The sequence below is a fragment of the Varanus komodoensis genome, unplaced genomic scaffold (genome assembly GCF_004798865.1).
Source record: "Varanus komodoensis strain SLA01 unplaced genomic scaffold, ASM479886v1 scaffold8, whole genome shotgun sequence".
Taxonomy (NCBI): domain Eukaryota; kingdom Metazoa; phylum Chordata; class Lepidosauria; order Squamata; family Varanidae; genus Varanus; species Varanus komodoensis.
In genome coordinates, this window is record NW_025336481.1 from 21,258,947 (window position 1) to 21,284,265 (window position 25,319).

Sequence of the window (25,319 nt, forward strand, 5' to 3'; positions counted from 1 at the left end):
TCGTTGAGTTTGAAACGGACCTCTTTAGTTTTCTGTACATTTACAACACTTGCAAGCGGCTCACCCACATTAGAAAGAAGCACTCCGCTTAAAATGCCCGCAGTAATTTCAGGGGTTTCCGAACCCACAAATACGGAAACCTGAGGAAGCGGTTGCTGTATTACGTGCGTGTCATTTGGCGGGCCCTATTTCACCTGTGCGTGAACAAAACATCCTGAAACTAACAGTCCTGGACAGGTCAACACCAACCATGTTTCCTCAAAAGGAAACCTCAGCACTCCGTGTTCAAAGATGTTTACTGTCTAGTAAGCAATTTGGGACTGGAACGTCATTCAATTTTCCCGCCTTCCTCCCACGGAACGGTCTGGAACAACAAATCGCAGCATTCTTTTCCTTCTGGGCCCTGAAGTTAGAGATTAGGTAGCCCAGCTATGCCTGAGCGCTAACTTTCTGAAGTATTTCGCTGCGGCGCGCCAGTCGATTCCCGTGTGGGCAGAGCAAAGTCCTGCAACTCCCAGCAACCCCTAAGCAGCTTTTTCGGGCGAGGAATGCTGGGAATTGTAGGACTTCTGGTTTGCTTAAACGATCACAAAGTTGCGTTTTTAATTTGTAGAGGGGTGAGCTACTAAAACGTGACTCCGAAAAAAATGAGAGGCTATCTGCTCTTTGCATTAAGCAGCCGATCTGTCTGGAAAAAAAAAAAATCTTCCCCGGCATCACATTCGGCTTTCCCGTGTGTTTCCGGGCCTCTCTGTGCTAAGGGCGCTTTGCGTCGCGTGAGGGAGTTTTCAAGATGTCTGCGCCGTTGGCGGTAATTTCAGGTATGGGGAGACCCGCGTGCGATCCGGGAGTTATGAAGGAGGTGGCTGTGCTGGTTTTAGTTGGTGCTCTCCTCTCGATAAGAGTAAGGGATTTCTGGCGACGCGCCGGCTCTCACCTGCTTTTACTGCAAGAGAGAAAGCGGTGCTTTGCTTTCGCCTCCCAGAACGAGTCTTTGCAAAAGTGTTTTACCTTTTTTTATATACGTCTGCGCAGCAGTAACTTCCATTGAGTTCAATAGGGCTTACTTTCAGGATTGCAGCCACCTCTGTGCATCCATTAAAAAAAAACCTATAACGAAACAAAGCATTCCATAGTATGCAGTTAGTGTCACCAATACAACTGTACTTGCTGCGGTGCATAGACGTAACTTGGAATAAACTTCGAACTTTAAAATCGTCTGGAATTGTTTTCACTCCTTACTTTGTTCTTGATCATTTGTGATGTGGATTTGATTGTTTATCCAATAGATATTCTCCACACTGTAAGCACCTTTATTGTGTATTATGGCCACAAACACCAGTGTGTGTTCTTGTGCACACACTACCAGTAGGGTGGTTTTGAGGAGTCTTTTGCAAAATAATTTAAACGTATGTATTTGTTTGCTGCAGTTACCACTGCACATTTTATTTCTTTCTCTGGACCCTACTCACAGAACAGCCTGGAGAGAGGCCCAAGGCAAATGGATGGTGATGGTGCATCTCCTTATTCTTGTATTTGCTTGCTTTAGAGAGGGTAGGTGATCAAGAAGTGGAGGAGCAGCAGGGCTAGGAAGCTTTGGAGTTTCTTAGCAGGACTCCTGTAAGTGGTGGAACCTTGACCAGTTGCCTGATGATGTTGGCTTCTGGCTCTGTCTGGTTTCTCGATTTGCTATATTTTCCCCATTGCCCAATGAATCACCAACTTTTTTTCTGCAATCTGCCCTTGGATCACCCAGAGTTCTTAGAGCTTTGTGCTTGGGAGTCTGCTCCGTTTCATTTTGTTGCACTGTAAAAAGATTCAAAAGATAATGAAGATGCTGTATGAAACTTTTAGTTTTTAAACCTTTGCTTAAAAGGTCCTTTGAAGTTTTTCTTGGGATTTAAATATTTGGCATGCTGTATAAACATATGTTTGCATTAGTAATTTTGTTAAATAAGGTATAGCTTGATGGAAGTTAGAATGCCATGTATAACTGTTAGAGAAAGTCATCACTTTTTGATATAAGTTCCTACATAAAGTTGTAGAGGTGGGTTCACATGCTGTATATTCTCCTTCTAGGAAACACTTTTGCTTAAGAAATCGAGTAAACTGCTGTGTAGATAACAGTGAAATACTCATGCCTGGAATCTTTACGTGGGATAGTGCTATACAGGTTTTGTGTTGTGCATAATTTCTTTTTGCTTAGGAAGCATGTTGATTTAGTTCAAACAATCCATTAAGACAGGCAAGTTAAATTTATTTAAGGCAGATAATTAGGCGAATAGTACCCCACACTTCTAAAATATGTGCCCCTTAAATCATCATTGGAGGTCCTTCTCAGGGAGCCCTCTCCAAAGGAAATAAGGAGGGTGGCTAGAAGGAAAAGGGCCGGCAGTGGCACCCTGACTCTTGAATCATCTCTCCAAAGAGTTTCACCTGGTGCCTTCTCTGTATTCTTTTTGTTACCAGATAAAGACCTTTTTATTTACCTGATACTTGAATGGTTAAAATAATTTTAAAGTTTCGTGGTATTTTATGGTATTTATGAAAATGTAGTGCTAGTGTGTTTTTCACTGTGTCTTTATTGATAAGAGTTGAGGTTATTGTGAATTTTTACTGTAGGGTTTTTGATGTTTGATTGTTGTGATGTTAGTGTTGTAATATTTGTTAATAAAATATCATTTAATTATATATATATTATTATTATATCCTGTAACCCAGAGAGCCATTTTGGCTAATGGGATGGGATATAAATCTAATAAACAAATAAGCATGGTATATGGAGGGCATTATTTGCCTAACTGCGTGCATGGGTGTGACTTGTCTTGTCATCCAAGCTCAGGTAGTATGGCTTGTTGAAGAGGGAACAAATCTTTAACAACATACAGACTGTTGGAGGGTTATTGGAGAGTTAGCCAGGCTACCTTGGTTTGGACAACATAGCAAAAATAGTATCTGGGCAGTGATTATGGACTGTTTTCTGCCTGTGCCACAATTTAAATAAGTCTTGGAGGTTTATTTTGTTTGCATGAATTGGCCCAGTGCCGAGTAAATTGAGGTTCTATTGCCTCTTGTATAAGCAGCTTTCTGCCTTTCCTTTAATTTGTTCTGCTATGATAATGCTAGTAAAGAGATGGTGGATATGTGTTCATAAATCGGGTGAGGTGTACCATTGGGACATGGGCACGGTATACACATGTGAGCTTTCTTCTCCCAACTAGCTCATACTGGTTTTTTGCAGTTGGACTACTGTGCATTGTAGGAAAAACACAAGGCAGATATGGATTCCATTGAAGCTGTGACACTATGAATGCAGCAATTACCAACAATTAGAACTGCTGTTATAAAGGTTATGTTGCAATCCATGTGGCAGCAGGTTGTGTTGTTTGTGCCACAGATTCTTCATGTTTCAATTAAATCTTTTCTTTTAAATGATGTGTGGTGGACTAATTTTCTGACATAGCTCATATTGTTCATATTCATTTTTAGCTGCCAGTTTGTGGGGACCCTACAAAGACATTTGGCAGGCAGTAGTTAACGCTGTTTGGAAAAGGCAACCTGAAGCAATACATCTTCTTGACCAGATTTTAAAGAAACATAAACCTGACTTCATATCCCTGTTCAGGAATCCGGTAAAGTAAACATCTCTTTACTGGGGAATGTGAAAAATTAGAATTGGTATTTTATGATAAATGCATCAGGTGCATTTATGCAACACAATGAGTTCATAATGAGATTTTTTCAAATTGTGTGTAATAACGTTGTAGCAAATAACTGTTTAATAGTCTTTTGCATGTAAGTATCTGAGTCATTCTTTATTTACTAGTTTGTAATTCTAATGATTATAGTGAAAGCTCTGGTTTTCCTAGTTGTAATGTATGGCTGTGAAAGTTGGACCATAAGGAAGGCTGAGCGCCAAAGAATTGGCACTTCTGAATTGTGTTGGAGAAGAATTGGACTGCAAAGAGATCAAATCAGTCAATCCTAAAGGAAACCAACCCTGACTGTTCTTTTAGATACTGAAACTGAAGCTTAAATACTTTGGCTACCTAATAAGAAGGAAGGACTCTGAATTTAACCATATTGACAAAGTAACATTTTATATTATTTAAGGGATACATTAAAGGATAGAGATTTCTCCTTGGGGCCCTTGTTTATACTTCTGAAAAAACTTATACTTAAATAACTTATAATTTACCTCACCAAATGCTTTCAAGTGAGTCAAGTGAATGAAAAGCTTCTAGTACATAATAAGACCATGTATAAAGTTAAGTTAATTTTAATACAAACATTTCATTTCTCTATGATGATTTTTATCATTTTAATTTGTTTTCTTGTAGCCAAAAAATGCCCAACAGCATGAGAAGGTTCAGAAAGCAAATACAGAAGGAGTTGCTATCCAGGGCCAGCAAGGAACTAGACTGTTACCAGAGCAGCTCATCAGAGAGGCATTTATTCTGAGTGATCTTTTTGATATTGGGGAATTGGCAGCTGTTGAACTCCTCTTGGCTGGTAATATGATACTTTGACCATGGACTGACCATTCTTTTATAGTCTGATTGTATTTATTATTATTAGCATATGCCACCTTTTCTGCTGAAAAACCTATTAAGGGAGTGGCAACAGTGTAACAGAATAAGGACACAATCCTATGTTTGTTTAGCAAAAACAAAGTCATACAAACTCCTACCATGCCCCAGCCAGCTATGGAATTTAGAATTGTTCCCTGAAACAGTAAAACAATAAAAACAGCATTAACATTATTTTAAAAAATCTGAACAGATGCCTCTTTTTACCCTTTCCAAAGCCAAGAGAGTGGGGGTAAAGTGAGGAATCCCTTTCCATAGTTTGGGTGCAGTACAGTACTTTAGTAGTTCAGGAGCTAAAATTTCTATAAATGTCAAATTAGGGATATGTGAGGAATCTGTTTGGGGATGGGAAATCTGTCAAATTCTGTGGTCTACTTTTCAACAGTGCTAAGTCTGAATTCTGATGAGCATGCCCAGTGTTCATGGGCTGCTTGCCAGAAAACAAGCCCCACATGCTGTACAACAGGGCTCATCCCAACCCTATAACAAATGCATAAGGAGGTGAGTTATGTCTGATTATATGCTCAGAAGTAAGCAATGTTCTGGCAAATTGTATGTCCAGAAGGAATTGTTAACTTATTTTCCTTTGCAAATTTTATATTTATTCTGATATTATACATTATATAAACCACTTTGTGTAAAATGTAAGAATTGGTAATTTTGCTGGGCATGCATTTACAGTGCTAGTACATTTCATAGATTATAATCATTGCACATTGGTTCCTTTTGCAGTGCCATCCACATGTTCTGCTACCACAGTACAATGCTGTTTTGACCTAATCCAGTTAGTATCCATATGCAATGCTTTAGCTGCCAAATTAGTACTTACTTGAAGCTGCCTGATAAAGCTTTGTCAATTTGGATTAAGAAAACATCTGTTCAATGTCGGCTTGGCCCCTTTGTAGGAGCTGGAGCACAATCACTCTGACACACAGAGAGAGAGACTGGTCAAATTACATGGTGTTAGAAGGTATCACTCATTTAGCTATTGTTTGTAGAAAATTATGAAGGAACATGATTTGGCTAAAATGGCAGGATATTGGGAGTAGGCTTGCAGATTCCATTAATGACCTCCTTCATTCCCTCCCCCTTCAATTCAAGCATATTGGACGTGTGGTTGGTAGAGAAACAAAATAGAAAAGAGGTGGCATAAGCTTGAACTTTTCTTGTGACTGCAGATTCCTTTCTTTTTCAGGTGAGCACCAACAGCCTCGTTTTCCTGGACTAACGAGGGGCTTGGTAGCTGTTCTGTTATACTGGGATGGAAAGCGATGCATTGCGAATTCATTGCGAACACTTATTCAGTCTCGGCGAGGCAAGACTTGGACACTGGAACTCAGGTCTGTATTTTAGGCAACAGTTTTCTGAAAAAAATCCCAGGCTGAGGACACTGACAACATTTCCATATTGATTTTGGATTGTTCAAAGGTTCATTTATTATAACAGAATGGGAGGATTTACCTTTGTTTTTTAAGTGTAAGTTTTAATATTGTTTTGACTTTTAGTTTTGTCTTCATTGCAGTAAGATTTGCTTTTGCTATACATTTTGCTTTTTTCTTATAAGCATTCTTCTATTTTTCCCTTTGATTACAGTCCTGAGTTGGTGTCCATAACAACACATTTTACTGATGAGCTGATGGAGCAGGGTTTAACTCATAAAATTTTAACTTTGGTGTCTCAAATTGATGTAAACACTGAGTTTGAGAAACTGCAGAGAGAGCGAGGACTTGGAAGTGAGAAGCATCGCAAAGAGGTAAATGCTTACATTTTCAAATATTTGTAGTCCTCTAGACATCTTATCTGCTGAACTCATCACTGATAGTTTTTTGTCTTATTGTTTCACTCATTTTTGACCTTTTCTTAAACTTGCTTGCAGAGAAGATAAGGCCTATGGACATTACACATGCAACAATCTTCTATACGGGCATATCTTTTGTGAATGAAATGGTGGGGAATGTGGCTTTTGTCATATGTATTTCTGATGTGCCTGCATACAGAACCGCATCCATTTCCAGCTTGCACCAAATGCTCAACAGGCCAAAGAGAATTTGGTATATGATGTACAAATAGTATTATTAATTAAATGCTTCAGAATGGCCCCATTCACATAACAGTTATGTTGAGAGCCAACTTAAAATCTTTGCTTTGTGAAATTTGCTATTTTTGCAGTTATCTTTTTAGAGTTTTGTTCAGTGTACACATTCAGTAATGTGTCATTTGATTAAGGCTACAGTACTAAGTATGTGGGTTGCACTGAATTCGGAAAGCCTTAGATCTGAGTCAACATGCATAGAATTGGGCTATCTTTATTGAAGAGTAAGCCCCACTGGAATAAATAGCTTTGATTTTGAGTAATGCTAATGATAAAGCAGTATATTTTGAACTGCTTTAATAAATGTAGGCTCTGAATTTCTTCTAGGTTGCTGATCTCATCAAGGAATGTCGACAGTCATTGGCAGAGAGCTTATTTGTTTGGACTTGCCAGTCACCATTGAGCCGGGATGATACTTTAATCCTTATAAGTTACTTAGAAAAAGTGACTGTGGAAGCTGATGGTTCATTGGACAGGGTCAACATAGCACTTCTTATGGCTCTCCTCTATTGCTTTGATGTCAGCTTTCTAGAACAGGGCACTGAAGATCGGGAAGGTAAAATTTTTTCTGTCTGCTTGAAGTTAAGCAGAAACTTATACCACTCATGCAGGTTAATAATGCGTGGCTTTTTTGTTCTTGTTAAAAGTGTAAACGTTACTTGCTTATGCTGTTTAAGAATTACATTGCTTGAATAAAGGCAGAATTATCTAGTTGTCTATTAGGGTTTATTTTTGTTGAGACTTAAAGCTGTGTAATTGATACAGAAATGCATGGAACCATTTATGTTGGTGTCAGAAAAAACAGACACTTCCCTCTGTAGTAATGCAATAAAAGGGCTAGGGAAAGATAGCAAATACTTACAGAAGTTGTACTACACATTTTCTTTTCTTTTTTAAAATGGTGGCTTCCTTTGAATAATTTTCCTTTGAAACTTTTTCATATTTTTTCTGAACAATGATGCAGATCTGACCAAAAAGCCATATAACATTATAATTAAATGATTTTTTAAAAAATAATGTTACATTCTTAGAAACAGGCTTTGCATCTCTTTAGCTCAGTGTATATATTTTGTGTGCCTGCCCTTTTTTACTGATGGAGAGAATGTTCTTAAAATATTCTCAATGGTCTATCTTATTACCAGTATCCATGTCAGTTTGAGGTTAACATTACAACCCTATGTATGACTTTTGTCAACCACCCAGAGAGCTTTGGCTGTTGGGCAGTATAAAAATGAAACATGTCTCCTCAGATATAATTTCCTCTAACTTCAGTAGGTCTTATTACAGGTAAATGGATACAGAATTGCATCCTTGGTATACAAGAAGTTACACAGTGGGCAACTTTGTCTCCTCTTTTTCTGATATTTCTCTGTTCTACTTTGCTCTGTTAGTCCAGCCTTGACTTTGCAAAAAGCAAAGTGGAAAGCAAAAGCAACACATTAAGACAAAACAAGGTTTCATGGTTACTGAGCAGAAAAATGCACTTTTAAAAATAAAATTAGATATCTGGGATTTTTTAAAGCATGAGGCAGCAGAGGTCAGGAAAGCACACTTGTTGCAAGCTTACTTGCAGTAATGGTTCTCAGGTTCCAAGTCAACGTGAATGGATTGGTGTATTAAATGGCTTGCTTTGTGCATATATATGAAATGTGAAAAGATTAATGCTTTAATTTTATTTAAACAATAGTTATACATATACTGTGTGTGTGTGTGTGTGTGTGTGTGTGTGTGTGAGAGAGAGAGAGAGAGAGAGAGAGAGAGAGAGAGAGAGAGAACAGCAACCTGTACTCCGAAAAGTATTTAAATTTGTATTAGTATTAGTGTAGGGGAGAGTATAAGAAAGGTAAGTGAAAGTAGAAGCCATCATCAGTGTAGTAATCAAAATTAAGTGTTAATTATCTGGACTTAAACTCAGCCTTTTCTTTATATTGGTTAGGAATAATAGAAAAATCTGCAATATCTGTTTTTTTTTTCTTCCTACCAGAAAAGTTGGGTGAAGGAAATAATTCATCCTAATATTTTTCTTTCTTTTTTTGAGGCTAGAACTGGAAAAGTTCTTTCAGCTACTCATTTCATTTCCATAGGCATACTCTTTCTCATATGTAATAACTATTTTTAATTTTTTTTCAGAGCTAATGCATCAGTTGCCACTGTTAACGGAGAGACAATATATAGCAGCAGTCCACACACGTCTTCAAGAATCTCGGCCTTGGAAATTAGCAGGACTTCAAGCTACTGTTAGATTAGCTTGGGCACTAGCTCTGCGTGGAATTTCACAGTTCTCTGATGTGACAGGTAAATTAGATTCAAATTGGAATTAATACACAACAAACTCTCCTACCTCCTTCATTTCAATGAAAGAAATGCACATTACTTCAAGATTACAGCTTTAATACAGACACTTCTTATGGAATCTTTGGTTAGTAGTTTTTTGAAGTTCTCTCTCTGATTCATTTGTTTTAACTCTCACCAGCATTTGCGGAATTCACAGAAGCTGATGAAGCAATGGCAGAATTAGCAATTGGAGATAATGTTTTTCTATTCCTTACTGAATCTGTGGTGAGAGCAGAAAATTTTTACCAGGAAGAATTTTACATACGGAGAATCCACAACCTTGTTACAGACTTCCTTGCACTCATGCCAATGAAAGTAAGTTGTCTGTGGACTGAACACTGCTGAATATAAGTAGGCCAAATATTCTAATAGTATCTCTTTTATGCAGACTGAAAGAAGCATTTCAGGATGTGAATGGCGTATATCATTTCATGTTTGCATGTGTATGAATTTTTTAAAGTCTTGGTATGGAAGATTTTTAAACAGGAGGAAGAAAACTCATATTGAATGTGTGCAAATATGCTACATCTCTCAGATTTTTTAGGCAATGTCCAAAGTAGTTCCCTTGGGGTTGCATATTGTGCCTTATAATTCTTCTTAATTGAAGCACAGAGATCTAACATTTTTAAATTAACTGACTATTCTTCTAGCTTGGTCAATCCCATGTAAGTGTACATAGGATTGCTGCCCAAGAGAATAACCCACATGCCTGAGAGGAAGTTCTGTTAAACTCAGTGGGATTTAATTCTCGAGACAGGTAAAGGATTGTACTGTTAGAGTATTTATAGTGCAGTATGTTAGTCATATAGGTAGCCTTCAATATTTGACTGTTTTATATTATATATAACATAATGATAACATCTGGAGAATTCTAATAATATCATTTAAAAGAACCAAACAGGCTTACTGTTTTCATTTGCTTGATATCGTTAAAGTAAATGGATGCAGCTGTTCTGTTTCTATCTGATAGCTAATTTTTGGGAAATATAGGGCAGGTACATTTAAGAGTCATTAAATCAAATAGGAAAGGTAAGCATGTGATTTAATTTTCTACCATTGAAATCAAGGCAACAACTAACTGTTGGATTCTGTCAGCAATCTGCTCTTTCCTCATATGGATGTGAGATTTTACTTGACAGACTGAACCCCTTATGCATTCATTATCATTTTCACATGGTGTGGCAAATATTTAAGCACAAACTCAAGAAGGCTTGTTCTTTTTATTTATTTACTCATGTTTTTATAAAAGCAAGGTAATTAAGAGTAGACTCTGCTTTTTTGTACTACTTCATTTTTAAATTAAGGATTAATTTATTTCCTTGGCAAAATATATAGGTGAAACAGCTAAGAAACCGTGCTGATGAAGATACTCGTATGATCCATATGAGTATTCAAATGGGCAATGAGCCACCTCTTTCACTTAGACGTGATCTTGAGCACCTGATGCTTCTAGTAAGTTGTTTTTTTAAAAAAGCCATTAAAATGTGCAATTCAAACTGTAATAATATTTTTGTAAAACTTTTATATAAAAGATATTGCTTATTTTAAAAACATATTGAAACATATTGTAGCTTATTTGGTTGATTAGGACATCCTACTTATTAGTTCAATTCTAACTGGTGTACTTTTTAAATCTACCCCCCTTGGAATGATAATTTGAAATTAGGGCATGGTGTGGAGTCACCCTGAATTGGGAACATGTAAGGATTTCCATGGTGAAAGAAGGGTAGAGCAAATAATTCATATTTTTATATCTGCCTGTGCTCATACTTCTTTCTTCCACCAGTAATTAATTAATTGGGAGAAGATCAATCCTGAAGAAAAGTAGGAGGAGTCCACCATAAGTGAAGACTGTGTCCTTTTTTCCCTTATCCAAAATTACTCTGTTTAAAATCTGCATGTACATATCCAATTTTACAAATATAAAGTGGCATGTAAAATGTGCTAAGCTAAAATAACCAGGTATTGGCTTAATGCTTGCCTTTATTTGAAATCAGAAAGACTTGTGTGTTTGTGCAGAGGAGCAACTCTGTTTGCTGTTTGATGTGTGGCTAGGATGTGTGTTTGATGTGTTTGAAGTAAAACTCATAAGCACATAAGAAATAGTTGCTAGTATGTAGGACATTTTTCTGTTCATTTACAGATTGCCGAGCTGTATAAGAAGGATCCCTTTAATTTGGAACTTGCTCTTGAGTATTGGTGTCCTTCAGAACCTCTGCAGAGCTCCACCATTATAGGTTCTTACCTTGGGATAGCCCATCAGAGACCACCTCAGCGTCAGGTTAGAAAACAATCAGTTCTCTTCTGCATTGTTTGGGGTAGGGTTGGCCTGAAGGCTACTTTAAAATCTTTAGTCTAGCTCTTGTTTGCATGCATGCAGGCTGTTACGGCTAGGGTGAAAGGGATAGGCTAGGAAGCAGCTGTTCAACCTGCTATAGCACATGATTAAGTCAGCTTAACTATATGTTTGCTAGAACAGAGAATGACAACAGAGAAGGAAAAGGAAGCCCCTGGAACATTTGCCCACTGACCACGTATTTGAACCATGTTTTTTTTTTCATTTGCAATCAGTCAAATTATTCCTCTGTTGTTATGAGCAGGGAGGTAGGGGTCAACCACTATACGTTTTGGAAACTTTCAGGGAATGGTGACTTGATGAAGCATCAGTGAATGTTGCTGCTTTCTCCCTTATGTTTGGGTGATTATAAATTGCCCTGGGGGTGTTTACCTCTCTAAATGTCAGGTGAGTATCAAGACATTTGGACTACACTCTAATGCAGAACACATCATGAGAAAGGCAAGGCAAGATGAATCACAAGTTGGAATTAAGATTGTGGAGAAATATCAACAACCTCAGATACGCAAATGATACCACTCTCATGGCAGAAAGTAAAGAGGAACTAAAGAGCCTCTTGATGCGGGTGAAAGGAGAGCACAAAAGTTGGCTTGAAACTCAACATTAAGAAAACTAAGATCATGGCATCCCGTTCTATCACTTCCTGGCAAATAGATGGGGAAGAAATGGAGGTAGTGACAGATTTTATTTTCTTGGGCTCCAAGATCACCGCAGATGGAGATTGCCGCCAAGAAATTAAAAGAAACTTGCTCCTTGGAGGAAAGCTATGGCAAATCTAGACAGCATACTAAAAAGCAGAAACATCACCCTGCCAACGAAAGTGCGTAAAGTCAAGGCTATGGTTTTCCCAGTTGCAATGTATGGATGTGAAAGCTGGACCATCAGGAAGGCTGAGTGCTGAAGAACTGAGGCCTTTGAATTGTGGTGCTGGAGAAGACTCCTGCAAGTCCCTTGGACTGCAAGGAGATCAAACCAGTGAGTCCTAGAGGAGATCAACCCTGACTGTTTAGAAGGCCAGATACTAAAGATGAAACCCAAATACTTTGGCCACCTAATGAGAAGGAAGGACCCACTGGAGAAGAGCCTAATGCTGGGAACAATAGATGGCAAAAGAAGAAGGGGATGGCAGAGAATGAGGTGGCTAGATGGAGTCACTGAAGTAGTTGGTGTGAGCTTAAGTGGACTCCGGGGATGGTGGAGGACAGGAAGGCCCGGAGGAATGGGGTCATGATGGGTTGGATGCGACTTCACTACCAACAGCTGATTACATTGAGATGACCTGATAAGGCAAACTGGAAAAACAGTTTAAAAAGTCGATTCCCTCACATTTACTCCCATTTCTCTCTTTTCTTTTTAAAATTTGTCTTTTATTCTTTCTTATTTTTTATATTATGTAATTTCCTTTGTCAAGGGAATAGCACACCAATTTGATGCAGCTTGGACTCTTAAGGCATTTTTGTTTACATATTTTGAAGGGACTCTGAAATTGATAATCTTTTGTTGATAGATGGTGTCTCATTTCCAAAGCTTTTAAACTGACCTTGGCATGAAAATACTAGCTGGGGGAATTTTTGTGCTTAATTTTGCCTTTTGAATTGAGATGAAGGACAACAGCACTTTTTGGACAGCTCAGACCTGAGGCTGAGATTTTGGCTGTGATCCAGATTTTTTGGCTTATCTGCTTGGATTTTAATTTTGCATTTGTAAATTGTCTGATATTTTTATTCAAGAATCTTGGACATTATAAATTGACCTTGGCTGAAGCTCACTGCAGTGAAAGAAATGGTGCTCTCCCCCTTCATCACTGTTTTTTAAGGGAGTTGCTGGCTGTTTGAGCTGGGTGATTTTTTGTTGTTGTTTTGATCTCAACTATACATGACATGTTGTAAGAAACAATTATATCTCCCTGATGGGACTTGGGGACTTTCACTTGTCCTTGGCCTGCCTTAAGAATAAAAAAATAAACAAACCTAAATGACATGGTATGAGAAGATCATTAGCTCCACCTATTGGACCTGAAGAAGATTCGAAGTCAAGGCCCCCTGCTATGATAGTCGGAACTATGTCTGTTCTTAACAAACTAATTCAAACTGATATTTTAATAGAGAGAGGATGGGATTAATAATTCTAATATTGATAGAAGGCTGATTAATTGGTTTTATTTACTTTCCTCTTTTATCCTTTTTCTTTCTCTTTTTTCCCTTTTCTTTTCTTTTCTTTTTTTCCTTTCCTTCATTCTTGACCCTCCTCCCCTAACACTTCTGCTTTAAGCTGTAGTGTCAAATAAGTGAATATACAATTATACTTAAGTAAAATGAAACTTTTGTGTTTTAGGTTGTTTTATCTAAATTTGTTAGACAGATGGGAGACCTCCTTCCCTCCACAATATACATTCCTTATCTGAAAATGCTCCGAGGATTAGCCAATGGACCTCAGTGTTCTCACTACTGCTTTACTTTGCTCAAGGGCAATGGCAGCAGTCATGGTAAGTATTTTTTATATACTAAAACCCGTGAATCCACTGTTCAGTTACCATAGTTTCACTTGCATAGTTTATGGAGTACTTTTATACCCCAAAAAGGGAATCCATACATAGGCAGGGAAGGTTAACTACAAGCCATTTTATTTCCTTTTGAATGCCAAAAGACTCAGCTAAAATCTCTAGCAAACATAATTAAAATCTATTGAAGGAATCCTTTTTTATATTTTGAAATTTGTGGATCAAACTGTTATATAAATTAAAGGTCAAAAAGCTGAACATTATTATGTAGATTTTCCTGTTATGTGTCACATAACTGCAGGAAATATTATGTCTTAAATTATCTGTATTGTTGAAAGCTGGATTTTTTAATGCTGATTCACACCTGGTCTTTCAAATGCAGCTTTTGCCCTGTGTGAGGCACCTGTATTACGAAATGTAACCCTGCGTGCCATCAACATTGCACTCGGGTTTTTTGGTGGGATGAAGTTAAACAATGGAATTCACTACCACAAGATGCCGTGATGGGCACCAGTTTGTATGGTGCTAAGAGGAGATCAGACTAACTCCTGGAGATCAAGGCTATCAGTGGCGGCTGATCTAGATGGGTATACATTACTTCCAGTATCGGAAGCAGTATGCCCATTTGTATATTATAGCTGTTGGGGAAAATGAGTAGGAGAAAGCTACTGCACTCATGTCCTGCATGATGACTTCTCATGGGCAGCTGGTTGGACACTGTGAATAGAATGCTGAACATGATAGGCCTTTGGTTTGATCCAGCATGGCTCTCTTTATGTTCTTAGCATAATTTCAAGGCAAGTTTTTCTTTCATCTGCTGGCTCAGTTAACGTAATCTTGTATATTATCTCGCAGCTGAAAATATCCAAGGAGCAGGTGGCAGTCCTGTTTCCTGGGAACATTTCTTCCACTCTTTAATGCTGTATCATGAACACTTACGGAAAGATTTGCCTAGTGCAGATAGCTTTCAGTATCGTCATCTTCCTCTCAGAGGCATCACTCAAAAAGAACAAGATGGATTGATTGCCTTTCTGCAGCTTACAAAAACTATAGTGAAGTGGGTAAGTAGATCTTCACTTTGATGCATTCAGGATACTTGTTCATTATTCAGTAGCCTTGGACATATTCACCCAGGGATAAATTAAGCAGTTAATAGCACAATCCAGTGAATCTGCCCATAACCTCCACACTTGAAGGATTATGGACATTTTTTAGAGGCTCATGGAGGCTAAAGTTGCCCCTGCCTTTATTCTGTCATACAAAATACTTAGATGAGCAATTTTGACCATCCAAGTCTTTTTCCCAATAGCATGAGATTGGAAAGCTAAGGTGCAGCCATGAAATTCATATGGTAGCCATGTCCCGCTCCTCTCCTCCCACAGAACTCCAGTCCTGATCAGGCTTATGACTCCTGAGTCACAGCCACTGTGGCTGTCTCCATGCTTTGTAGCTGAAGTCCCATCTCCAACCTTGGAGCAGTCAGTATTGGGAGTTTGTCTTCTCCTATAGCCATCTGTAGTATTTCAAGTGGCCCAGGGTTGTATCCTTTGTTGGGGTAAAAAACCAAGTACATTTTATATTAAAAATGCAGTATGCCAGAGTGAAAACAGAGAAATCACAGGAATAGCTATAGAACAATTTTACTGATTGGGAGAAAAATAGTGAGAAAAATTACAACATGGAATAGTTAGTATAACTGACATCATAATTGACATTGCTTACGTTTGGCTTGAAACATTAGAGATTGGTGGTGCCTTATCTGTCCTTCGTAGAGTGAAAATGCACGCTTGGCCCTCTGTGAACACCCTCAGTGGACACCAGTGGTAATTTTTTTGGGGCTTCTGCAATGTAGCATTCATCCCATTTTGAAAGCAGAATTATTAGAAACTCTCTCAGCCTTTGGGAAATCTCCTGAAATTGCTGCTTCACTATGGCAATCACTGGAGTACACACAGGTAACTTTTTCTTGGTTGATAGGTCTATAGTGTCAGAATATGTACAAACTGCAGTGTTTTAACAAAGTGTGCTTTTATGTTAGAAATTTATATAGTTCCTGAGTTGCATTATTCTTAGCTTACTTGAAAATGCGACTGAGTTCTACATAAAGCTCCTTATATGTATGTGCATGGTATTATTTCCATAGTTGTACATCGATAGTGGCAGCAGCTGGAATGGATTGAGAATGGTTGCTATCTAAACCCAGTTGCGTCCCGAAGTGCCCTGTCTTCTGTATTGTATTATTTGCTGCTGTTTTATTTAAAAAAAAACTACTAGTAGATCCTGAATTAGGCTAGGAGGGGAAGTAATTGCCTTTTTGTCAGAGATACAGAAGGAAGAAATTGATTGCATTTTTGCAGCTTGCAAAAACTATAGTGAAGGGTACAATATATGTCTTGAAGACAGCAGATTACACATTCTGTCAAAAAAACCTTGCTTTCTATGAATTTCTCCCGGTCATATAGGAGATGCTATGATTTAGGAAACAACAGGCACTTCTCCTTAGACAAGAGTAGAAAATGCCCTCCAGATATTGTTGGACTACAACTCCCATTAGCCTGAGCCATAATAGCTAATAGGGAGAGATTATGAAAGCTGTATATATAGGGTCACATTTTTCTGCATCCCTGCCATAGCTAGTCCCTTCTTCTGTGCATATCTTTCATTGCCAGTGTTAGCCATGGTTAATTATTGTCTTGGTTTGCTTAAACTGACATCCCATCAGTTAAACAATTCATAGATATCCATAATGAGCAGGGGAAAGTGGATACACTGCCTCTTGTGTACCTGCCATTAATGGTTTTACTCAGCGTCCCATGAGCAGCTTTCCTAAGTTGCTGAGCCAGCTCAGCAACCAGTTGTGCATTAATCGCTAGGTTGTTTATCCCCTAGCCAACCCAGCAGTCTAGGTTTGGATGTCATCCTCAACAACCTATGATGGAGCTGCACATGGATTGCTGAGCAAAAATGGAAGTGGAGGGCACACTACAGGCAGTATACTTACCTCTTTCACTGAGTTATAATCTTGTGAGGTAGAAAATTAAGCATTAGAGGGTGGTAAGGCAGAGGATTGATCTGTGTTCCAGGAGGATTTTGTATGGACAGGAGCTTTTTAAAAGTGAAATAAGCATGTGTGAGATAAACAGCATAGCTCATATGGCATGTTGGATAATGGTGAAAAATAATGTACTTTCCCTTTGTTCTTGGAAGATACTGCAAACTGTAAGAACTCCAGGCCAAAGACAAGCCATTGGCATTGAGGTAAATTTTTTCTTAGCCACATTATTTGTATAAGGCAGGAATCTGTACTGATATTGTATTTGAATAAACAGTACTTCCATTTTTTAAGTGTACATGCAGTTTTCTTTAATAAAATAAGGCAAAACAAAAAAATCCTTACCATAAATTCCATTAAGAACCATTATAGACATTAAAAGACAGTGAGATATGGAATGGTATAGAAGTGTGATAGATAGATAGAAAAAACAGAATGGCCCAATTAAAAGCTTTCCCAGGTTTAGCAATCCCTCCTTTCTTAACTAATTTCCTGAAGGCAAATATGACTGAAGGTTTGCAAGTTTGACTAATGGAAGGGATTCCAAAGGACAAGAGCTGTCACAGAGAGAATGCTGTTTTTTGTACCCACAGATGTCCATTTTCCTGTAAAGAAGAATAGGTCTCTCTGAGATAGGTTTTTGGAAAAACAAAAAAATATTGTAACTGGAGGTGAAAAATGAGAAAATTTATTGCATTTTTTAAAGTCTGTAGATTTATTTTACCATGATGGCATGCTTTGTACTTACAAGTTTTTCTGTTTCTTAAGAGATATTTGTTTTTAAATATATTTTTCTGATGTTTTTGAAAAGGTTGAGCTGAATGAGATTGAATCCCGTTGTGAAGAATATCCTTTAACTCGTGCCTTTTGCCAGCTCATTAGCACACTGGTGGAGAGCTCATTTCCTTCTAACTTGGGTGCTGGGTTGCGTCCCCCAGGCTTTGATCCGTATTTGCAGTTTTTGAGAGATTCTGTGTTTCTTCGATTTCGTACAAGAGCCTATCGGAGAGCTGCTGAAAAGGTCAGCTTGCTCTCAATATGATTTCTACAAATGGGATTGGTTTTAATTATGTAGTATTTGCTAGGGTTTGCTATTTTTAAAGACCTAATATAAGTAAAGCTGAGGTAGGGTCGGCATTCCATGCACTGAAACTACCATGGGATTCTAGAGGTACACCAATCCTTAGGAATTAGAAGATATGTGATGCTTCAGAAGGGCCATAGAACAGTGACAGAAAATATATATTGCATACAGGAGATCCCAATTTCAGTTCCTGGCAGCAAAGAATTTCTCTTCACTGTCTCTGTGTGATTCATAGTTTTATGAAAGTCATGCTGCAGTCTAAAGACTGTTATATTTATATAGCTATGGGGCTGTGTGTGGTGGAAGAGTTCCTGGAAAGGAAGAGTGTGAAAGGGCTAGTATGAAGCGCTATCTGTCAGGGATGATGATGACGTCAACTCCTGTTTGAGAAAGGGAACTTTTGAATGTATGTGATCTGTGTAACTGTTTTATTTATTTATTATATTATATTAACTGTTTTTTCTGATTTTCTTAACAGTGGGAGGTAGCAGAAGCAGTTCTGGAGGTCTTTTACAAATTGCTCAGAGATTATGAACCTCAGCTTGAAGATTTTGTGGACCAATATGTGGAGTTACAAGGTATGTTATTTCCTGGCCTGTATTAGCTCAGTTGTAGAGAGAAAGAGGCTGAGTGATGTCCAGTTCTTCTGCTCCTTTCATCCTTAGGAGCTAGTCAGAAAACTGATGCTGCTACTTTTACCATTGAATAATTTCAGCAATATGATAAATGCTTTATATAACATGTTCTGGGAACACCCATGTTTTGGTCACATTTTCATATGTATAAGCACATGGATAAGAGAGCATGGAGAGAGGACTGATGAGTAGCAGGCCAGTTTTAGGAGAGATTCATATAACAAGGGAATAGTTAAAATGTGGTAGCAAATTCAAAAATGCTTGGGGGTTTTGAGGTGGAGAAAATGTGAGACAGTATTTTTCCAGTCATATAGAAGGAAGTCATATGGAAGGATGTCCTTGAACAGAATAGGGGGAAGGAGGACTATGTAAAGGGGAGTGAGAGGAGCTTCAGGCAAGACAGGAGCACTAAAAAGGACTAGGAGACTGGAGTGAATGCAGTGAGTGAACCGAGTGCAGAGACTTAAGCACATGGATAATACACTGCAGAATGGTGCAGGAGAAATGTGAAAGAGTTTAAAGAGAGTATCTTTAAGAAGAGAAGTAACGTTTGGAGGGAAAGTCAACAAGAAAGTACTGACCTGTAAAATCTTTATAAGAGGCAGTTGGAGCAGAGAAATATTCTCAAGAATAGGCAAAAGGAAAAATTCAGAAATACTAAAATGGAAAAAAGTAACTCAATTTTGCAAATGTTTGAATTTGGTATACAAAAGGAAGAGAAGTGTGGAGGCAAAACCTATTTTTAGATTTTCAAGGGAATAATACTGAATTGTGCTTTTTTGTTTTCCAGGAGAAGAAATTATAGCTTACAAACCACCTGGATTTAATCTGATGTATCATCTTTTAAATGAATCTCCAATGTTGGAACTCTGTCTTAGCTTGCTGGAAGAAGGGGTTAAGCAACTGGATACCTATGCTCCTTTCCCTGGTATATGTCTTTTACATAAAATTCAACAAGCTTCTGAAATAACCTGTTTGTTGCATCAGTTTGGGCAGTGGACTGTATTCTTCATTGTATAAAACCCAACTTTAAGGAAAGGTGCTAAATTAAAGTAGACATCTTGAGAGTTAGTGGATTTTTTAGTAGAAATCCTGATTTCTTGTGGCTCTATCAGTTTACATGAATAAACCAACTACAGCTTATTGTCACCTACTTACCCATTTACCCAAGTGTTCTTAACATGGTAATGTACTCCATTGGACTGATTTCTTTCTGTCTCTCTCTCTCCCTCTCTCCCTCTCTCCCCCCCCCTCTCTCTCTCTCTCTCTCTCTCTCTCTCTCTCTCTCTTTCTTTCTTTCTTTCTTTCTTTCTACAGGAAAGAAGCATTTAGAAAAAGCAGTACAGTATTGCCTTGGGTTGCTCAATCTGACTCTACAGAAAGAGAACCTTTTCATGGACTTCTTAAGGGAAAGCCATCTCTCCTTGATTGTTACACCACTAGAACAGCTGCTGCAAGGAATTAATCCTCGTACTAAAAAGGCAGACCATGTGGTGAATATTGCCAGGTAGGACCAGTATATTTAGAAATACAGTCATGGCTCTAATGGTGACACTTATATGCCTGCTGAGGGTTTTCCTCATCACACCTGTATGGGAGGGGCTCTACCAGAAGAATGGCGAGGGGGTTATTAAGGTTCAACAGATAGTGTACTGAACTTTCCCAGTGGTCAAGAACAGTTCCTTGGAGCCATGGCAAGGCCCTGTGGCCTGCACCTTGTTAGGAAGAGCACCAGAGATAATTGCCTTGAAGCTCCAGTATATTCCTTAAGAGCCATGAGAACTGAAAATACTTTCTTTGCTTGGTATAGTTTTGCAGCCTCTCACTGCCATTTCCTAAGAAGGGATAGAGCCTGTGTGTGCAGATAATTTCTAAAGTAGTGTGAGAGAAGAACTTTATAAAATATATGGCAAGTACTGTTTTTTGTTCTTGGTTTGGGGAGAGGAATTGACACATTGCTCACCCAGGCAAGTTTGGAAGCCCATGGAACATCTCTTGCCCTATTAGGGAACCAGTACAGCCACAGATAAGAGCAGTGTTTTGTTTGTCTTCATTCATATTTCATCATTACTTTCAGTAAACTGTATAACTTTGATATAGGTTGTTTCATTTCTTGCTAAGTGTCCTCAAATCTAAATTAAAGACTGTTTGGACCAGGTCCCTAGGGATTAATACAACACCTTGATGCTCACTATCCAACTGACATTGTAGAAATAGAACAGAACAGTGCCTCTATTTAGATCAGATTTATAGGGTTCGGTTTATATTTGTGAGTCAGGTTATCATAAATATCTTCTGAACAATTGCACACTATGTTTCTGAAGTAGTGTGCAACTTTTGAATTCATTTCTTTAACAGAGTTTATTAGTATTAGTTAATTAGTATGTTAGATTAGAACATGTGAGGTATAGAAACTGGAACACAAGAAACCTTTAGAGATGATTCTATATTCATTGTCTCAGTTTTGGGTTCTGTGGCCCCTACACTTTCCAAACAACACAGCCTTTTCCTAGAAGAAAAGATTACAGAAAGAAAGGAAGCTTTTGTCAGTGATAAGCAGGTTTCCCTCAAGAATGATTTACATTTATTTAAATAGCCCTTCTGGACATGTAAAGTTCAAATATCTTTAAATGTTTAGAATTGTTTAGAGCTGTCTTTGCATTTCTGAAAGTCTTTGCGCTGTAGGTTGCTTCTGAGTAGACATACCTAGAATTTAGCTTGCTTGTATGCTTGCTGGAAAATGTACAAACTATATTTGAGTGTGCATATGGATACACACATACTGTCCTGGCCTCTCAGCCTACCCTTTATGTGGCCCTTGGCTATTCCGAACTTAGAGGATAAGTTTGAGGTAGAGCTGTAGTCGTGCTTAGGGTATATTCTTTTAGTAATATACTACATGGACATATATTGCATAGATATTTACATGGCCATGTGTGTTAGTAGGAATAAATTGAAATAGCAACAAAATGTTGCAGTGTGCTCCACAGTTTTGTTTGAAATATTTTACTTTAAATCAGTGTGTCATTTTTAAATATGTGTCTTCTCATTCCTGTCTTTTGATTACAAATGGATGCTCCATTATCCTTCCTTCCCAGTTCTCCATTTCCAGCGTACACATGAATAGTCAGCTTTCTATCCCCACTGAGTATACTTGAGTATTCCTGCCCACTCCCCCACCCAGCATTTTTCTGGAGACTTTGGTTGTACTTCTGCAAACCTCAGAGCTGCCCCATGCCTTCTGATAGTCGTCCCCCCCCCGGTGTATGGTTTGAGTATATAAGAAATATTTATCTATACTTTCATGCATTTATGACAAATTTTTATGAAGCATTTTAGGATCACTTCCCACACATATATTTCTCTGGTATTTTTAGTGAAATTATTGCTCTTTGTCATTAAAGGTATCTTTATCATGGCAATACCAATCCTGAATTGGCTTTTGAAAGTTCCAAGATCCTGTGTTGCATTTCTTGCAATTCTAACATTCAGATCAAACTGATTGGAGATTTTACACAAGATCAGGTAACTGCTGGGTTTTTATAGAAGGGAGAAAAATAATGATACGGCTATTTAACAGCAAAAAACTTTATGGTAAAATGCTTGGATGTATTTTGTAAGGTCTCCCATGCACTTGGCCAGCATAGAAACAGAATAGAGGAAGCCAAGGCATATTTTTCTTCCAACCAACTTTTATCATCTTATCTGACTTTGCTGTGCCTACAGTTATCTCATGAAGTATGGGAGAGCCTTGTTGAAAAGAAGTGGGTTTTCAATAGCTTTTCCCGAATCCTGTTATCAGATATTTTAGACTACAATTCTTAGGATTCCTGACCATTGGCTGTGCTGCCTGGGGCTGATAGGAGTCAAAGTTCAAACACCTGCAAGGTTGGGAAAGGCAGACCAACAGCAGGCATCCATGCTCCACAGCTTTTGGTACTGCTGCTCTGTAATTACAACTCAAACCAAGCTAATTTGACTGGAGAAGGAATTCGCACTTTCCTTACAAATTATTTATTAAGTTAGTACTACCCTTTGCTAGATGGGGGCAAGTGCTCAGAATTGCTTATATATGATTCTTAAGCAGGGCTGGTGTCAGAAATGGATATTGTGGGGTAACTGCAAGATCTACTGTCAACCCTTGGCATCTCCCTTGCCCTACTGCTCTTCCCTCTTGCTGTGGTTGTTAGTTCTCCTGCCTTTTCTAAGCATGCAAATCATGACTAGAGTGTGGAGAAGAGCAGCACTCACCACTGGCTTTGTGTTCTCTCTTTGAGAAGTTGTATAGTTTGAGTTCAGAGAATGAAAGCAAGCAAATAGGCAGTGAGGAGAGAAGCAAGGAATGAGTGAATGCATTCAGGCAGGATATCTTGCCCAAGAATCCCCCAAAGCCCGCAGTTGGTGTTGCTTTTGTACTAGCTTGGTGATCCAGGTGCTGATTCATGTACCTCCAAACCATTTTTGAACCTTCCCACAATCATAACCTTTGTTAGAAGGCAAAGGGACCATTTCAGGATTGCATGTATTTTGTTTTAAATCAGTGTGTCATCTTTTAAAACCTTGCTGTTTTCTCATTTCTTTGATTACAAATCCAGAGTATCAGCCAGAAATTAATGGCTGGGTTTGTGGAGTGCTTGGATAATGAAACTGCAGAAGAAATAATTAATCCTGATGAAGGTATGAATGAAGTCTATTTTTATTTAAATCTAGAAGTAAATTTCTAGATTACTAAGAATAAAAATCGGGGAGTCTCATGTGATTTTACATGCAGAACTGAAAGCCATTTTTGACAGAACAAATAAAGTAGCCTACATTGGATTCAGAGACTGTGTCACTTTTGCTTTGTTTTGGCACATTTTGCATTTTGGGAAAATTGCAAACACTGCCTATCAAAATGCAATACTAATTTGTAAATCAGTTTTAAATTCTGCAAATATTACCATTCCTCACTTTAATTGGTGGATTGACTGTTGCATATTAGGGCCACATTAACAATATATTTGTCAAAGTTTCCCTGCCTGTTTACCTAGATGTATTGGCATAGGTGATTACAAGCCTATGGTGCACCTAGAATTGTTGTCTATTATCTTAAACCATGTGTATTTCTATCGTGTTAATTTACTGGACATAAACAAAAATCCACTTTTATTATTGTGTATTTTTGGCTCCAAGGGCTGGAAGCTGAAAGGAAGCAGGCTCCAATTTATCATGAAACAAGGATTAATATCCTGAACCTTCTCATCACTTCATTGGAGTGCAGCCCACCCAATCTTGCTCTTTATCTCCTGGGTTATGAATTCAAGAAGCCTGTCAGCACCACAAACTTGCAAGATCCAGGTACATGGGAGGTTGTGGGCTCTCCCACTCTGGACAGCCATCTGAGGGGGGTTGTTTAATGGTGTCCTGTACTGGGCAGAGGGTTGGACCTGATGGTCGGCTTGACCCCTTCCAGCTCTACTACCAGTGATTCTCTGGCTGAAAATTCATTGATGGGTGGATGGTGTTTGGAACTTACTGGTATTCATTAGTTGGAAAGAATCGACTAATAAGTAATTTCTATTTTCAAAATAGAAAAGTATTTTTGTCCATATTGGTTTTAGGCAGCTTTTTGCCCAATCAGAACTAAAAGGTCTCAGTGCTATTCTGTTTGTCAAGAATTATCTTTTAAAATTCATGAGTTGTATTGGCATTAGTGCACAATAGAATGTTTATGGTTGTGTAGACTCTATAGAAACAGTGAACATTTAAATCCCTCTCATGCTTCACCTTTGATAAGCTGCAACTTTAAAATCAGTTTCTTATAAGAGTAAACATTTTGCAATTTTGTGTTGCATGACTTTAAAATATGATGAAATTTAGTTGCTATTTGCCATTTTAATTCCTGCAGTTATGCCATGTATTGCTTGTCTAAACATGAATCTTGAATCTTTAAGGTGTGTTGGGTTGTCCTAGAACTTGCCTTCATGCTATTTTGAATATTCTGGAAAATGGTACTGAAACAAGATCTGGTCCCACAGCTGTCCAGCTATCTCCTCATCTAGCAGAGTTGTGTTACCAGGTATACAAGAATACTGTTGCCCTGAGAGTTACTCCTAAGTAGACATAGATAGAATGGTGCTGTGTTGTGTATGCTTGGTGGAGAAATGACCAAATCATTAAAAATTCCCTGTAGCCCTGCTCATTTTGCTTTCTTTGTTCTTGTCCCCACTCATTGTTAGAATGACTCCCTCCCCAGCAAAAAAGCAAAAATAAATTTAAAAAAAGACTAGATGTATATGATTGCAACCTAAACTAACTTTTTAGTTCTTTCTGCATGTGGTTCATCCAGCTTTAGTGAATAGATTTGACTTTTCATATATATTGCCAAATATTTTCCTATTTGACCTAGTATTCCTTGTAGGCCTTTCAAAGGAAAGTAACATCTAAGTTCTTTTTTGATTAAATAGGTGATCTATCAATTATGTGCATGCTCAGACACTTCAGGCCCAACTATGAGATATTTGAGGACCAGCCAGGATTTTTTATTCTCTCAGTTGCAGCATTTACCATTTTCTGTCAAAGGTAAGCATTGAAATTACTTCTCACAAACTTTAACTATATCTTTGCTTACTTTTTGTTTTCTTTTTCTTGGAAAATTCCTTTGTCTTTTTACGTAAGTTAAAAAGCTTATTTAGGAG

The 25,319-nt window shown here is 38.1% G+C and overlaps 1 protein-coding gene across 2 annotated transcripts in view; it reads left to right on the forward strand.

Moving 5' to 3' along the window:
- Positions 1-25,319, forward strand: part of NUP205 (nucleoporin 205) — a 46,035-nt gene that overhangs the window by 227 nt on the left and 20,489 nt on the right. Inside the window, exons 1-23 of one of the 2 annotated variants that reach the window (XM_044455715.1) lie at positions 749-821; positions 3,490-3,632; positions 4,341-4,512; positions 5,785-5,929; positions 6,183-6,342; positions 7,009-7,237; positions 8,812-8,976; positions 9,155-9,330; positions 10,351-10,467; positions 11,159-11,296; positions 13,706-13,856; positions 14,727-14,932; positions 15,644-15,826; positions 17,079-17,129; positions 17,735-17,944; positions 18,486-18,585; positions 19,433-19,570; positions 19,960-20,149; positions 22,047-22,167; positions 23,238-23,319; positions 23,815-23,979; positions 24,576-24,700; positions 25,089-25,203. In XM_044455715.1, the coding sequence (XP_044311650.1) occupies positions 794-821; positions 3,490-3,632; positions 4,341-4,512; positions 5,785-5,929; positions 6,183-6,342; positions 7,009-7,237; positions 8,812-8,976; positions 9,155-9,330; positions 10,351-10,467; positions 11,159-11,296; positions 13,706-13,856; positions 14,727-14,932; positions 15,644-15,826; positions 17,079-17,129; positions 17,735-17,944; positions 18,486-18,585; positions 19,433-19,570; positions 19,960-20,149; positions 22,047-22,167; positions 23,238-23,319; positions 23,815-23,979; positions 24,576-24,700; positions 25,089-25,203 (3,310 nt within the window). In that variant the 5' untranslated portion in view covers positions 749-793. Of the gene's footprint in view, positions 1-748; positions 822-3,489; positions 3,633-4,340; positions 4,513-5,784; positions 5,930-6,182; positions 6,343-7,008; positions 7,238-8,811; positions 8,977-9,154; positions 9,331-10,350; positions 10,468-11,158; positions 11,297-13,705; positions 13,857-14,726; positions 14,933-15,643; positions 15,827-17,078; positions 17,130-17,734; positions 17,945-18,485; positions 18,586-19,432; positions 19,571-19,959; positions 20,150-22,046; positions 22,168-23,237; positions 23,320-23,814; positions 23,980-24,575; positions 24,701-25,088; positions 25,204-25,319 lie in introns of those variants that run through there. The other variant, XM_044455718.1, reaches the window with a different exon arrangement.